At 34.8% G+C, this 16,668-nt stretch overlaps 2 protein-coding genes and 1 pseudogene across 5 annotated transcripts; all 3 read right to left on the bottom strand.

Moving 5' to 3' along the window:
* Positions 1-518: 518 nt before the first annotated feature.
* Positions 519-2,680, bottom strand: LOC131357874 (uncharacterized). Its single transcript, XM_058397231.1, has 6 exons — positions 2,586-2,680; positions 2,035-2,412; positions 1,749-1,841; positions 1,575-1,664; positions 1,451-1,488; positions 519-1,189 (listed from the first exon to the last, which is right to left on the bottom strand). Exons 1-6 carry the CDS (start codon positions 2,626-2,628, stop codon positions 1,040-1,042), a joined length of 792 nt encoding a protein of 263 aa, XP_058253214.1. The 5' UTR covers positions 2,629-2,680; the 3' UTR covers positions 519-1,039.
* Positions 2,681-5,626: 2,946 nt separating this feature from the next.
* On the bottom strand, positions 5,627-7,638 carry LOC131357868 (uncharacterized). Of its 4 annotated transcripts, none has more exons than XM_058397220.1 (6): positions 7,539-7,638; positions 6,999-7,379; positions 6,728-6,844; positions 6,525-6,647; positions 6,415-6,440; positions 5,627-6,103 (listed from the first exon to the last, which is right to left on the bottom strand). In XM_058397220.1, the coding sequence occupies exons 1-6, from the start codon at positions 7,591-7,593 to the stop codon at positions 5,957-5,959; spliced, it is 849 nt and encodes a 282-aa protein (XP_058253203.1). In that variant the 5' UTR covers positions 7,594-7,638; the 3' UTR covers positions 5,627-5,956. The 4 variants fall into 4 exon arrangements, with proteins under 4 accessions (XP_058253203.1, XP_058253204.1, XP_058253200.1 ...); XM_058397221.1 differs by having other exon boundaries at positions 6,525-6,614; XM_058397217.1 differs by having other exon boundaries at positions 6,415-6,647.
* Positions 7,639-8,536: 898 nt separating this feature from the next.
* LOC131357881 (uncharacterized) lies at positions 8,537-9,964 on the bottom strand (annotated as a pseudogene).
* Positions 9,965-16,668: the final 6,704 nt, after the last annotated feature.

Here is a 16,668-nt window from a genome sequence, read left to right as displayed (position 1 = left end):
ATTTTTATGTGTGTGTGTGTGTAGGGTTGTTTGGGGGCTCAGGCTGCAAGGCTAGTCTTTTTTTCCAGCCTCAGCAGGCCAGGCTGGGGCCAGTGGCTACTGGTTGATAGCCCTAGATCTTCGCTGTGGCAACCAACACATCCATGAAATAGCTGATAGCATGTGCCATGTGATTGAATCATGTGATTTAGATGCCCTTTTATGTTCTTGCTGGTGTGCTCCGCTTTGTCTCATGACCTACCTGAGCCGATAATTTGGCATGATTTCACACAGAGCTTCAGACAAAGCATGCATGACGCAGCATTGAGTTCCTTTGAAAGGGAGCAGTTGTTTGCTAGCTGTTGGTACAGGAAGTTGTGTAATTTATCTAAATTGAAATTTCTGTGTAGGCTGTCTAGCTAAACTGAGCAAAACATAAATAAATGATAAGTCTTTATAAACAGTCTTTGAGTGTGTGTGTGTGTGTGTGTGTGTGTATGTGTGTGTGTGCTGTGGGAAGTGTACTGCAGAGAGGCCATGTTTGTAGCCCACGATATATGTTTTATCCCAAACCAAACCACATTAGTAACGGAACAATATTGTTCGCTTAACCTCGGAAATCATTATATTTATTGGATCTTCAACAAGAATCATTTACAAATGAGACAACAAAACCTCACTATAGCCACAATAAAGTCATAAAAATGCTTAAATTGTCACTTCACTCTTAGTTTAAGCTGAAAACATGACAATTAAAAATATAGAGGTGAGAAATCTCCAGGAGTTACTTTAAAACGTGTACAAAAGCAATACTATATCGGCACTGCAAAAATAATATCTTTAATATGATAAATTATGATGTAATATTTTTTTTATTTCAAACAGAAATACGATTAAATAAATGTCCATGGATCGGCAACATAAGACATGTTCAAGCTCAAAATGAGCAAAATACATTATCAAAATACAGAAATACATTTTGTAGAGTAAGGATGGATTTGATGAAATTGCTAAAATATTTTCAAAGTATTTGCAGTGTAACAGAACCGTGTGTAAACATTCATTTATTACATCTTACAGATTTTACAGATTTCTTCACATCAGAGTACACACACCCATCTGATGAGCCAGGTTTCCTTTTTTCTTCAGCTTTGGCTTTCCTTTTTGAGAACTGCAAAGCTGCATAATTCAGTATTTCAGCTTCAGGTTCCTATAATAAACAAACAAACAAACAAACAAACAAATAAATAAATAAATAAAAGTAATAACTTTGCAGTATATTTAACTACACTATATACACTAACTACACAGAACAAGAGGAGTATCCAAGAGATGAGCAACACATTAATGTAGCAACATTTTACATATATACTCAATGTAGGGAAATTAGTAGAGAGATTTAGGTGTAAAGAAAACAAAAAAATTCTCTATAATAGTATAGAATCAACAATATAATTTCATGCACACCTACCTGCCTCATTCCTGGAGAATCTTCTCTAAACGTGTTCACTAATATTACAGAAATACACATATTAATCATTTTAATAGAAATAAAGTATTATCTATAATGCTTATCTGACAACAAAAGCACTTACATTTATCGCATTTTCTTCTCCTCAGTATGAAATATGTGAGGCAGAAAATCAGAAGTGCGCACAAACCCAAAGCCGTTCCCAAACCGAGCACTGTCCAATGTAGAGGAATGATTTACTACTCAAATTATGATGAATGATTCATGATTATTTTTTAAATTGTGAATTATACTTTACCTGCTTTCTCTTGTGTGTTCATGTTAGTGTTGTTTCTATGCAGTGTTGGTTCACGCACCACTGAATTATCACATAGGGCAGGTTTAGATGTTTCTGATTAAATAAAATAATAACAAGAATGAAATATCATGCTCACTAATAAACATTTATCATGATTCAAATACTAAATGTCTCTGTCACTGTAAGCATTTTACTAATTCATTATTTTTATTGTCCTGCTTGAACATGTTAATGGTAATAAGGGAAAATCAACCAGCAGCTTAATTAATTTTAATCAAAATCCTACCGTTAATGTTTAAGTAAGTTCCATCTCCAAACACGGGGCGGTGTGCTATCAATACTGCACAGTAGTACATGGCTTCATCAGACTGAATGATGTTTAAAATGGTCATATTGAAGCAGTTAGAAGATCTTTCCATTTTAATACGAGACTTTTCGATTCCATTATAAAACATTTCTTCAGAAGTCTTATAGAACTTGATCATAAGTTGAGGTGGTTTTCTGTCTTTTTGCTTAAACCAGGCTGTCATCCCAAATTCGTTTTCAGAAACACAACACCGCAGAGTAGCCGAGTCTCCGATATTCACACTGAGCTCTTTATCAGGATGAAAAACCAGTGAGTCTGTGAGGGACTGTGCAGTGACCCAGCGTCTACCAGGTTGGACTGTATGTAGAAAAACAAAGATATTCAGGTCATTAATTTAAAATTAATTTCAAAAATCAATATAAAAAAAAGGAATAAAGGAATAATCTTCCACATACAACTGTATGCATCAATAAAGTTGTTTTTTAAAAATATATCAACCTAGATGGAAATAATTTGATAATTTTACTTACACATGGTGCTGAAGATCAAAAGTAAAATCCAGAAAGTGGTCATTGTTCATTTCTAATAAATTCTAAAGTGCTTCTAACTCATTTATCAACAGAATATGAATGCACTTGAAGCACGGTTTGAATTTATATTTATCCTACAGGCGGTTTGTACTGAGCATGCCCAGAATATGACACGTGATTGGTTGTATTTAAAAAAAAGGCATGAAACGTAAGCAGGTGGTGTTCTGATCTGCCTACATCTACACCACATTTTTCCATACTTGTGTTATGTTGTTGCACAGAGATAACGTGATGTAGATGTTATGACAGAATGGAAAATGTGGTTTACTCGTTCACTCACATGTGTCTAGACTAACATCTCACTGTTGCTTTTTTTAATTGCTTTCTTAATTCTAATGCTGTGCAGAAACTTCAAAGATGCACACAACCTGGACTGCTGCATGCCCAGAGTGAGGCATTTGTGGATTTGTTGACGGTTTTGGGCTGGAACTTCACAGCATTCCCTCAGCCCACTACTTGTACTAGATGTAGACATCACTGACAAGGACTATCTACAACCAATGGTTTAAACATTGTACCCTGAACCTCATTGTACCTCATTGTACGCTGCTGTGTATCATGATGATAATGCACCAAAACACACAGGTGACAGCACATGTGACATGAGCATGAGAGTAAAGTAGAACATCATCCATGGCCTGCACAGTCACCAGATCTAAATATCATTGAGCCACTTTGGGGTGTTTTGTACTGTATCTGTCATTGCCAAGAAGAATTGTTGATGTATTGGCTCCAAAGACAGGCCATACAGAATACTAATAAATTATTGTGGTCTAAAACCAGGTGTTTCAGTTTCTTTGTCCAGCCTTTCTATTGTTACAGCTGGACACAGCAGCCATATAAACCCTATATGTATCTATCAGATACAGTGTTTGTATGGTTTCTTATTAAAGAATATTATATTCTTGTTTATTATATAAACCTGTACAGACATTTTAGTCTGTAAATAACTTGGAGAGTGATTTATATGCACACCGATCAGGCATAACATTATGACCACCTGCCTGTGTCATGTTGGTCCCCCTTTTGCTGCCAAAACAGCCCTGACCCGTCCTGCACTGTGTATTCTGACACCTTTCTATCAGAACCAGCATTAACTTTTTGAGCAATTTGAGCAACAGTAGCTCGTTTGTTGGATCGGATCACACGGGCCAGCCTTCATTCCACATGTGCATCAATGAGCCTTGGCCACCCATGACCCTGTCACGGGTTCACCACTGTTCCTTCCTTGGACCACTTTTGAGAGATACTGACCACTGCAGACTGGTAACACCCTACAAGAGCTGCAGTTTTGGAGATGCTCTGATCCAGTGGTCTAGCCATCACAATTTGGCCCTTCGTCCAACTCACTCAAATCCTTACGCTTGTCCATTTTTCCTGCTTCTAACATCAACTTTGAGGACAAAATGTTCACTTGCTGCCTAATATATCCCACCCACTAACAGGTGCCATGATGAGGAGATACTCAGTCTTATTCACTTCACCTGTCACTGTTCAGAATGTTATGCCTGATCAGTGTATATATTTCTTATTTGTTGTATATTGTTTAATTTTGTACATCTTTTTAAGTGCTTTCTGTTGCTCTTGTGATGTGACACCAAATTTCCTCTTGGAGATTAATAAAGTAGTCTATTCTATTCTACTCTACTCACTATTGAAAATGCTGAATGTGCTTTCCATACTTTACAACAAAATTTTAATCATGTAACAGGCCCATTCATGACCCATCCTGGAAGCCCCACCATCTCCTCCAAGATCTACTCTAGATATCATCTCTTACAGCCGTGGAAGTTCCACATCTCCTCAGCTAATCTCCTGAATCTTGAATAATAAATCTTGCTATCATCACTAAATGTAAACCACTAGAGTACTGGAGCATGTCATACAGTAGCTTGGTAACAAATACCTGGGCCATTTGTTAAACTGTACAGCATCACCAAGTATTCATAGTATCCAGTGGGTGTAGAGAAGAAGTTTTCCATTCAACTCATCCCACTGGATGTTAACGAGGTTGTACTCAGTGTACAGCTTGAACAAGTGTGACTGGAACCAAAGTCAGGGAATGGTAGGAGTTTCTGTGTGAGATGATTCTTCCATGGTAATCTATTCACAGCCACAGTCCCCTGTCCTTTTTTTACATGAAGATGACAAATACAGCATATCCAGGTGACATGGCATATAAAATAAACACATGTATAAGGCTTACCTGGATGTATCTAAAGCATAGTATAAAATAGTTGTGGTAACTAGGAGGATTTCCCCCGACAGCAGGTTGAGAGTACAACCAGATGCTGCTGTCCTGTAGGCTACATCTTCATTCTCTTTGTGTGAAGGTTCACTGTGTAGGTGGAGCCGCAGTGAAACTGGAAACAAGATGGCTGAGCAGCTCAGTGTACAGCTATCTCCAGCACAGTTCTAACCACAGCACAGAGTCTTCTGCCTACTAGCATGTGGTAAGAGGTACTGCAGCATTGAAGCCACAACCAACAGACTCACTAACAGCTACTTTTCTCATGATGAAAAAGTCATAAATGTTAAATCTTCAGGACTCAGACGCAGATCTACCACTAGGCCCATTTACATTATCTATTGTATTACAGAAACTTGTTTAAATAAATAGGAATTTTAATACCTTTCTCTATTTTTGGAAGGATCCATATTTGTTATTTAATATTTCACTTTTGTTGATGTAAAACATGTTTAAATAGTTTACTCAACACTCAGTGATGAAGCATATTACTTTGCTATTTATGTGCATGACACTGACATGGCATGATTTTATGTGTCCTTTCACTAGAACCTTAAACACAAGCCTAAAGGTGGGTGAATAAAACAAGTTACTGTAGCGACCACTGTGCTTGACTTGGTTTGAATCCAACACCACGTCCTTTTGGAAAATGCAGCAGTTATAGAAAATAATACAACTCAAAATTTTTCACGATAATGTGTTACATTTTTTATTCAACTGTTTGTACATTTATTGTGTCTTCAGTAAATATCAGAGTCATACAGATTATACAATAAAATCTCTACAAAGTGCAACACTGTAGTCATATAAAAATAGAGAGTTTTACAAAGTTCTCTGTCCTTCAAGGTTAATAACAGGAAAATTTAATGAAATCAGTTTAAAAAAAATGAGTTTAATGTAAACAGAAATAAGATCATCAAATGAAATTATTAATTATCATTAATTATTAATAAAGTCATTTTGCTTATAGTTATACATTTATCTGGCAAATTTGAAATTAGCATAAATATTGTTTTGATGATTTTGCAGTAATTAGACGTTTTTCATGAAAATCTTCTGTGTGTTATGAATCAACTATGTTATATCGTACAGTTGTATTCACATCGGAGTACACACACTCATCGGATGAGCCAGTTTTTCTTTTTTCAGCTTTGGCTTTCTTCTTGGAGAATTGCAAAGCTGCGTAATTCAGAGTTTCTTCTTCATATTCCTAAAAAAGAAAGAAAGAAATAATAAGAAATCCAGCTCACACTAATAAAAATACAATATGGGTAACTGCACTATACACACTAACCACACAGTCAGAGGCATGAACATAAAAGCTTGTACAGATCTGATTTTATTTACTGTATGAATTATATCTAGAACATTATTAGGAAAAGTATCTGAATATTTCACATGTAGAAAAATTAGTAATGAATCTCATCATAAATAAAGGAGACATAGAGATGTCTACAAAAAGAACAGAATTATCTGTAGAGAACATAATAGTGAAAACATCAGAATTTTTTGCACACATACCTGCCTTGTTCCTGGAGAAGCATTTACTATGAATACAGAAACACACCTATTAGTGTTTTTAATAAAAATAAAAATAACTGTAATTATTTTCTTATAACAAAAGCACTTACTTTTATCACGTTTTCTTCTCCTCAGTATGTAATAAGTGAGGCAGAAAATCAGAAGTGCGCACAAACCCAAAGCCGTTCCCAAACCGATCACTGTCCAATGTAGAGATCTGATCATTTCTGATACTGTTATTTCACCACATTATATTTATATTAGTACAAATGATTTTCTAGGCAAATTATGCATATAAATTAAGATATCTTACCTGTGTTCTCTTGTGTGTTCATGTTAGTGTTGTTTCCATGCAGTGTTGGTTCACACACCACTGAATTATCACTCAGAGTGGGTTTAGCTGTTTCTGATGTAATAGTAACATGCTCACCTATAAACATTTATCATGATTCACTTAGAAAAAGTCTGTATCTCAGTGTTGTTGAAGAAAACACAGTTCTATCATTTGTCTTCCAGGCTAAACATATTAATGGTAATAATAAAAATATCTCCAAAAGTTGAATCATTTTCAGTGGAAATCCTACCTTGGATTTTTAAATAAGTTCCATCCGCAAACACAACATAGGGCACTGTCACTGCACAGTAGTACATGGCTTCATCAGACTGAGTGATATTCAAAATGATTATATTGAAGCAGTTTGAAGATTTTTCTATTTGGACACCAGGAATTTGAAATTCAGTGGAAAATGTTCCTCTAGCACTTTTAAAGAGTTTGACTATTAGCTGAGGCCTTTGTCTGTTTGGTTGCTTAAACAAGGCAATCATGCCAACTACATTTTTAGCAACACAACACTGCAGACTAGCCGAGTCGCCGATATTCACTTTGAGCTCTTTTTCAGGCTGATCAATTGGTGGCTTTGTTGGGGATTGTGCAGTAACCCAGTGTCTACCTGGTTGGATTTTATCTAGAAAAACAAACAGATAATATAATCATTATTAAACATGACATTAAAGGAATAATATTGGACTTACTTCTGCACACAACTGCATACATGTTGTTTAACATAATAAGCTTTTTAAAGAAACATCAAACTAGATGGAAATTGTTTGCTCATATTACTTACACATGGTGCTGAAGATCAAAAGTAAAATCCAAAAGTAAAACTGGTCATTATTCATTTCTTAGAAATTCTACAGTGCTTGTATCTCATTTATCGACAGAATATGAAAGCACTTGAAGCATGGTTTGAATTTATATTTATACTACAGGCAGACTGTACTGAGCACGCCCAGAATATGGTATGTGATTGGTTAGGTATTAAAAAATGGTTTGATACACAAGCACGTGGTGTTCTGATCTGCCTACATCTACACCACAATTTTCCATATTTGTGTTTTGGTGTTGCACAGAGATATCATGATGTAGATGTTATGACAGAATGGAAAAATGTGGTTTACTCATACACGCACGTGTGTTTACACTAACATCTCACTGTTGTTAATGTTAACTGCTCTTTTAATTAAACTTGTATAAGTAAGTGCTTATAATGTTAATGTGTCTAAACAAATTTGGCCCTATACACAGTCAGTGTTGTGTTCTGATTGGACATGAAGCACAAATATAACCTAAACATTGTATTCTGTTGTACTGTGTGTTATTTTATACATTTAAGCACTATAGTTTTGTTGACTTATTATGACGTATATATCAGAAATATCAGAATTTTATTACTTTCTGAGCTGAATGTTATCAAAAGCAACTGTGTGTATGCAACTTTTATTTCATTCTAAAAACCCTTGATAATTTCATTAATAAAAAGGACCAAAGTATATTCAAGAAAGAACATTTATAATCTATCTAATTTCTATCTATCTATCTATCTATCTATCTATCTATCTATCTATCTATCTATCTATCTATCTATCTATCTATCTATCTATCTGTCTATCTATCTACAATATTAAATCATCACATAGACAAAGATTTTCTTTTCTTTTTTTTTTTATTTAATTGATTTGGAAGGTATAAGAACAACAAGTGAACACCACCAACAACAACAGTAATACTACTACTAATTATTATTATTATTATTATTATTAGTAGTAGTAGTAGTAGTAGTAGTAGTATAAGAAGTAGAAGAAGAAGAAGAAGAAGAAGAAGAAGAAGAAGAAGAAGAAGAAGAAATTATTTAATATATTACAGTTTCATATATATCACTTCAGAGTACATCAACTTGTCTGACAAGCAAACTTCACTTCCCTTCAAGGCTGCATAAGTGAAGGTGTCGAAGTGAGATTTCTGAGAAATTAAAAAATAAAAAGTTTCTTTAATAAAATAAAATGTATGTTTTAAATTGTACAGAGCAACAGATCATATAATGTGAGTTAATTTTAAGTATAGATTATAAGCATAACTGAAATTTCCTTATGACTATAATCCAAGACTTACCTTCCTCGTTTCTGGAGAATTCACTTTTAAGAAGTAAAAAAAAAAAAAAGGATTAGTCAATTTGATAGAACTGAATTGATGTAATAATTATCTGTGATCACAGGCACTTACTTGTATCACATTTTCTTCTCCTCAGTATGTAATAAGTGAGACAGAAAATCAGAAGTGCGCACAAACCCAAAGCCGTTCCCAAACCGATCACTGTCCAATGTAGAGATCTGATCATTTCTGATACTGTTATTTCACCACATTATATTTACATTATTACAAATTTATAGGGCAATTAATTAATACTGAATAATGAGACATCTTACTTGTTTGGTTTATTTCTTGTGTGTTCATGTTAGTGTTGTTTCCATGCAGTGTTGGTTCACACACCACTGAATTATCACTCACAACAGGTTTAGATGTTTCATTGTTAACACATTCACCTATAAACATTTATCACGATATGTGATTAAAACATAGAATAGAAGAATAAAACATTTCTACATTTAACCAGACACATCACTCATTTCAGTAGAAATCCTACCTTTAATTTTTAAAAGCGTTCCATCTGTAGACACGAGAGCGCAGTAATATGTGGCTTCATCAGACAGCGTGGTGTTAGAAATGGTCAAATTGAAGCAGTTTCCAAATTGTTTCATTTGAAAACGAGAATTCTGGAATTCGTTGTAAAACTTTTCTCCGTCAGTTTTAAAGAATCTGACCATAATATGGTTTTCCATACTGTTGCTTAAACCAGATAACTTCTCTGTCTTTTATTCCAAAATTACAACACTGCAGAGTAGCCGAGTCTCCGATATTCACACTGAGCTCTTTATCGGGTTGATAAACTTTTGGCACTGTGGGGGATTGTGCAGTAACCCAGCATCTACCAGGTTGAACTGTATCTAGAAAAGCAAATTCAATAATTAGGTGAAGAATGCAAATTAGGGGAAAAAAAAATAAACTTAAGATTGCTAAATTTTTTAAATCTATAGTTTGACAATCATCTTACAGAACCAATAAACAGAAGGAGAATTAAATTCTTACACATGGTGCTAAAGAGCAAAATTGAAATCCAGAATCCAGTCATTTTAAGTTTCCTTTAGATCCTTTATAATCAGATTATGAATCTACCTGATGCAAGCATTTCATTTATACTATAGCTGGTCTGTAGTAAACACGCCCCAAAATATACCATGTGATTTATTCTGTTGTTATTATAAATGGAAATAAAGCAGACACAAGAAACCACACAGAGGTTTCACAAAACCACATCTCATCACATTGGTTTATTTGTCTTCTCTCGTGTAACGGAAAACTTACTGAAGTTTATTTTAAGGCCCTGCCAATAACCTGGTTTCTAAAAAAATGAAAAAAAATAAATAAATAAATAAAAACATAGACCTGTCTATCTATCTATCTATCTATCTATCTATCTATCTATCTATCTATCTATCTATCTATCTATCTATCTATCTATCTATCTATCTATCTATCTATCTATCTATTATGCATGATGTTCAGTTTGGGTACTAATATGAGATGAATATAACAGGCAATGTTACAGGTAACAAAATGAATTTGTATGTGGTCAAAATGCAACATGTTTAAAACAATTAATTTGCTTTGTTACTGCACTTGAGTTTCAACACCATGGACAGTGACAATCTACTAACCAACTAATCTCAATTCTTTGCCCTAAAGGCTGTGATATAAAAGTCTAGACTCTGGGAGCCTAGTATATAAAGCAAACAAACAAACAAGCATGTAAATAAATAAATAAATAAATAAATAAATAAATAAATAAACAAATGCTACAACTACAACTATTATTATAATTATTATTATTATTATTACTACTATTACTACTACTACTACTACTACTACTAATAATAATAATAATAATAATAATAATATTTAATATCTTGTGCTATTTCTAGGTCCCTGTTTAAATCTAAACACTAAATCTAAATCTAAATTTAAATCACTTAAATTGTAGTCCATAATGAAATATGTTGTTTTACATGAGAAAGCGATGCAAAGAAGCATTTACATTCATGGTCTCTACTCGGCTTCACTCAACTTCACCCCAGGCCTCTTCATCATCCTCAATGTCAGTGTCTGATCTCACTAGGCCTCTTGTAGCTGAATGAACACAAATCCTCACAATCACACTCCAACATCTAGTGGAAAACCTTCCCAGAAGACTGGACATGACAATAAACAAAGATTTATTTATTTATTTATTTATTTATTCATTTGTTTGTTTGTTTGTTTGTTGACTGATTGCATTTTTTTTTTTCAAAACTGAAAGAGGCAAAACGACAAATTCTGTGTCACTAGATGGAGCTAGTGCGGAGAGACAGGACTCATAGAGTAAAACTCTGAGAAGCAAAAGGGTTAAAGAGTGTGATAACTGAAGATGAGGAATAATGCACTTTGAGAACCAATACCTCATAAGAAGAAAAAAAGCAGGATAGCAAGAAATAAATCAGCGTGAGAGCTTTAACCCACATAGACCTCATGATAAGAAATTTGGGGGTTTGGTCTGTGGTTACAGGGCGGTGCTTTGAGTCACATCAAGACCGGCTCTTTTTATGGTATATATATATATACCAAAGGACAAGGATATTTATATATATATATATATATATATATATATAAAAAGAAGGACAAATAGGACAAGCACAGCTCAGAACAGTACACAGTGATAAAGCAGAGTAACTGTTACCACATTGAAGTTGATTATTTTCCTTTAACAGCGCATCCTAAAGTGTTATGAGGTCAGGAGAAATGAAGACTGATCTTTGCTCTCCACAGTTCTCGGCAGTTGATGAGAGAAAACGTGAAAAGGTTTCAATCTGATGAACTGTATGAAGCTCCGCCCACACGCCTCTTCTCAGGAAGTTCAGTGCAGGGTGTGTTGAGCTGCTGCTGGATCTCGGCCTGACACGTGGACGAGGGTGAAGACTTTTAGTAGCTGTTTATCACTTAAACATGAACAGACGTGTCGGAAATATTGGCAGTGTATTTAGTATTTATACAGACTCTCAGCAATACAGCTGATTATGGCTGCTGGCTGTTGGGTGGGAATTTGAAAATGAACGCATTGAGTGATAAATAAATAAATAAATAAATAAATAAATAAATAAATAAATAAATAAATAATTATCATTATTATTAATAATTATTATTATTATTAATAATAATAATCCTGGACATCAGTTCAGAATTTGCATTTCCTCTCTAAAATACCTGATATGACCACCTTTTTTTCTCTCTCTCTAGTTTTCAAGCCAATTTGCTGTGTTTTTTTTTTTTTTTTTGCTGGATAGTTGTTCTGGTGTAGACTGAACCCACACTTCATTTTACATTTTTTATTTAGAATTTTATTAGTTTAATTTTAAAACAGAGGTGCCCTTTTTTTTGATAGGATATATAGTCTTTTGTGCACCTCTGTATACAAAAGCTGCCTGTGTGATTATTTTTCACACCTCCACTTTTTTTTCACAGCTCTCGGCGTCGGTCTCATAAGAAGCTTGTTAAGTGTCACTGCTGCTCGTCAGATGCAGAATTCACACACAGGTCTGACCTGGAAAGTTAAAGCTGAGAGCGGTGTGGAACATTTCAGTGTGGTTTTAGCTCGCTGTACCTTCCTGTTTACCCGAGCAGAGCGCTTTACACTGCAGAGCAAACCGACACAATTAGCAATAACAAAAAAAAAAAAGAAAAAAGCATTTGTCTACAACACAAATGCACACAAACTTTTAATATTTTGATATAATATTTAAATGTACATAAATCAATTTTTAAGAAAAAATATGTCTATGTTGGGCATCGACCACACAAGATAAATATATATAGATATATAGAAATGATAATGTATTAAAACAAGCACATTAATATAAACCTGTCATTTAGAGCTGCACTGCTGTCAGAGCCTCTGTTACAGAAAATTAATGAATTCTAAACAAATCTAGAATTAATGCTGTCATATAAATGTACGAATGTATAAATATGCTTACTTAATTAATCACACACACACACACACAGATAACTGACTGTATAACATCATATCTGATGGCTCACATAATAAAGGAACCTGCAGTTGTGTGTTTTGAGTAAGATTAAAGTGCAGGGTGAAATCTGGTGCATTAGAAGATAACAGATACAATATCACAAATCTTTATGAAGTCTGTAAATGTTTACATAAATATGTCTTCTGTGTGAAAAAGAAAAAAAAGTATCAGTGTGGCCTGAGACGAACAAGAATAGCCTCACATCCTGTGGAAAGTTTCAGAGGTGAGAAACTTCTGAGTAAAAGCAACTCAGTGGTCAGAGCGGCCTGCAGAGATGAAACACTCAGAGCTGCAGTGTGTGAAGGGGCAAAGAAACAAACAGAGATAGAAAACCACAATACAGACACACACACACACACACGCACGCACATGCACACACCTACACACACACACACACACACACATTGAATGCACACCCTACAAACTGAATCAAAGTCCATTTTGCTAATAATTATAGGAAAATTAAAGAGAGAGAGAGAGAGAGAGAGAGAGAAAGAGAGACAGAGAGAAAGAGAGAGAGAGACAGAGAGAGAGAGAGAAAAAGAGAGAGAGAGAGAGAGAGAGAGAGAGAGAGAGAGAGAGAGATGTGATTGGTTAGTGTCACAGTGGTGAAGGAGGAGTCGCATTAAGGCCTGAATAAAACTCCACCCACATGACACAGATGAAATAGATTTTTATAAAGTTTAAGTCATTTATGTTTACTTTATTTGCATATGCAGTTTATGATTATAATAATATAAATGAATAAATGTTACAGGAAATCTATATTTAACTCTGTATATACAGGTACATGATTATTTTCAAAACTGGCTTAAAAGTACAAAATGAAAAATGTAAAGTTTAGAGGAGAGGCACTTCTGAGTAAAAGCGACTCAGGGGTCAGAGCGGCCTGCAGAGATGAAACACAGAGCTGCAGTGTGTGTAGGGGCAAAGAGACAAACAGAGATGCAAAACCACCAAACACACACACACACACACACACAGTGTGAATGCACATCTACAAACCGAAATAAAGGCTATTTTGCTAATAATTGTATGGGAATTAGAGAGAGAGAGAGACAGAGGGAGAGAGAGAGAAAGATAGAGAGAGAGAAAGAGAGAGAGAGAGAGAGAGAGAGAGAGAGATGTGATTGGTTAGTGTCACACAGTGGTGAAGTCACATCAAGGCCTGAATAAAACTCCACCCACATCCACACAGACATTTTATGAAGCTCATTTATGTTTACTTTATTTGTATATGCAGATTATGATTATATTAATACAAATGAATAGAGGTTATAGAAAATGTATACTTAACTCTGTATTTTCACACTGGCTTAAAACCACAGAATATTTGTTCTGTAATCTACAACTACACAGTTTTGGTTCTTAAAGCTGATACTGATTACGTGTAGGTGGATCTGATGTACATATGAGTGTCAGAAATCAACAGCTGGTCCTGAAAAATTGTGGAAAATTCCTCCTGAGTCATTCTGTGTTTGTTCTCCTGCTTCACTGACTCTTAACTGAAGTGTCAAATCACTGATTATTTTCTTTTTTTATCTTATAAGTGTTTTTCAGATCTCCACTCAGAGTCTGATCAGACACATGACTGTGTTTCCCTTTTCAGAGCTTTGTGCCTCTGTCTGTTTTCTATACTGTAGTGTTGGACTACTGATTGGAAAGTTGTGAGTTTAAATCCCAGATCCACCAAGCTGCTACTACTGGGCCCTTGAGCAAGGCTCTTAACCCTTAATTGCTCAGTTGTATTAAATGATAGAAAATGTAAGTCACTCTGGAGAAGGGCGTCTGCCAAATGCCAAAAATGTAAACATAAATGTATTATATATAGTAACTTTCACTCATGCACTTTGACTTGAGAATTTAATAACCATTAAGTGTGAACACCAGTCTGTCAAATTCCTGGAAATATTAAAGCTGTAAAGATGCTGTCAGGTTTTTATTATCAGCAAATACTCCATAAAACTCAATGGAAATCCTAAAACCCCAAGTTGTTTAGTATCTTTATTAATGCCCCATTGATATTCATAATGCTAACCAAACCAAACTGTGCATCTTTATGAAATACACATTGACATTTTGTAAAAGTTCTTGCCCACTCACTACTGCACTGGATTTCCATTCCATATTCCCATATTGATGGTTAAGATGAGAGACTGGTCATAGTCAGCAATCAGTCAAGGAAACAGGAGATTTGTAAGGGCTTAACTGGAATGTCTCTTATTTTCCTAAAAAGGGTGCTAATAGGAAGCCATTCTAACAGAGAAACACTCACAGAGAAACTACACAGGAAAGGAGCACAAGCTTGTCCATGGCAGCATGGCAATTGCAAGATTGTGATGGGTGCAGAAGTTTATGGGCCTGAAGGTAATACACAATAAGCCCAAATGTTTGTAGACACTTGACCTTCACAACCATATGTTGGCATTCCTCAAACTGTTGCCACAAATTTGAAAGAACACAATTGTATTGAATGGAACACTGTTCCAGCCTGACAATGAAACTCCATGAAGACATGATGTGGAGGTTAAGGTTGGAGTAGAAGAACTTGAGTGTCCTGCACAGAGACCTTACTCTGATCACTCCACAAAACAACTTTGCGATGAACTGGTACTGTAGCCTTCTCAACATCCTGACATCAGCGTCTGAACTCACTTCTCACAGCTCTTCTAGCTGAATGAATACAGTCATGCTCCAACATCAAGCTTCCCACAGGAGAAGTGTGGAACTGATTATAACAGCAAAGAAGGTAATGCATCTAGAATGGGATTTTCATGAAGTGCATATGAAGTGTCCATATATTTTTGGCTCTAAGTAATTAGTGCAATTACTAGGATGTCATTTTAATATTCACTTTATAGATCTCATCCATTATTTAGGCATTAAGTGATACAACATCCTAGATCTAACCTTCCAAAAATGATCTGGAAACAAGTGTAAGGCATCTAACAAAATAAACAATTTACAAATAAACCCATCAACAGAACAATACACACCTACAAACAACCTACTGATGCAAACACACACAGTCCGAGATTAAAATGAGGGTTGCTGAAAGTTCTAGTTCTCATTAGTTCGCACTCACTTGTTATGGAGAATCGATCAAAATTACAAATAAATTTGTTTTAAACCTCCTATTAATATTATTGTACCAATTTATAGTAAAATAATTAAATCCATGCATGATTTCTTGATAATTTCATGACCTCTAACCTAAGAGAAAATCTATATAATGATTCACCAATTAATAATGTGACCTGCTTATTCAAATCATTTTTACTAACACACACAGATTGGAGTCCAAACATATGAGAGTATGAGTAAAAATGTGGCTCTACAGTATTTGGCATCATTTTTCAGTTTTATTACACGTTATCATTACAAATGATATCAGCAATAACTTAAGTGATGGAATTTGCTCTTATTTGTTATGTCCTAACCTCTATCTATCTATCTATCTATCTATCTATCTATCTATCTATCTATCTATCTATCTATCTATCTATCTATCTATCTATCTATTGTGAGAAACATATGAGTGCAGATCTGTAATGTTTAGAGTGTACCTTAAGTAAGGATATTGATTAGGGGAAATGCAGAACTGGCCTGAGTTCTCAATGAGACATGTGACAAGATCATGTGAGGGACTATGCAGGGACTGATAGGTAATGTATTATAGAGATTATTTTGGCAAAACCATGACAGAACCCCCCTTTAAGCAGCAACACAATTTTCAGA

This window comes from Hemibagrus wyckioides, linkage group LG08 (assembly GCF_019097595.1).
Source record: "Hemibagrus wyckioides isolate EC202008001 linkage group LG08, SWU_Hwy_1.0, whole genome shotgun sequence".
Classification (NCBI taxonomy): domain Eukaryota; kingdom Metazoa; phylum Chordata; class Actinopteri; order Siluriformes; family Bagridae; genus Hemibagrus; species Hemibagrus wyckioides.
This window is presented reverse-complemented; position numbering and strand designations above follow the sequence as displayed.

Coding starts and splice junctions, on each gene's coding strand:
- LOC131357868 (XM_058397217.1), bottom strand. CDS start 7,593: ATGAATAATGACCAGTTTTACTTTTGGATTTTACTTTTGATCTTCAGC. Junction 7,380..7,538: donor TTTGATCTTCAGCACCATGT/GTAAGTAATATG, acceptor TTGTTTTTCTAG/ATAAAATCCAACCAGGTAGA. Junction 6,648..6,727: donor GAACACACAAGAGAACACAG/GTAAGATATCTT, acceptor GTGAAATAACAG/TATCAGAAATGATCAGATCT.
- LOC131357874 (XM_058397231.1), bottom strand. CDS start 2,628: ATGACCACTTTCTGGATTTTACTTTTGATCTTCAGCACCATGT. Junction 2,413..2,585: donor TTTGATCTTCAGCACCATGT/GTAAGTAAAATT, acceptor TTCTACATACAG/TCCAACCTGGTAGACGCTGG. Junction 1,190..1,450: donor ATTCTCCAGGAATGAGGCAG/GTAGGTGTGCAT, acceptor TGTTTATTATAG/GAACCTGAAGCTGAAATACT.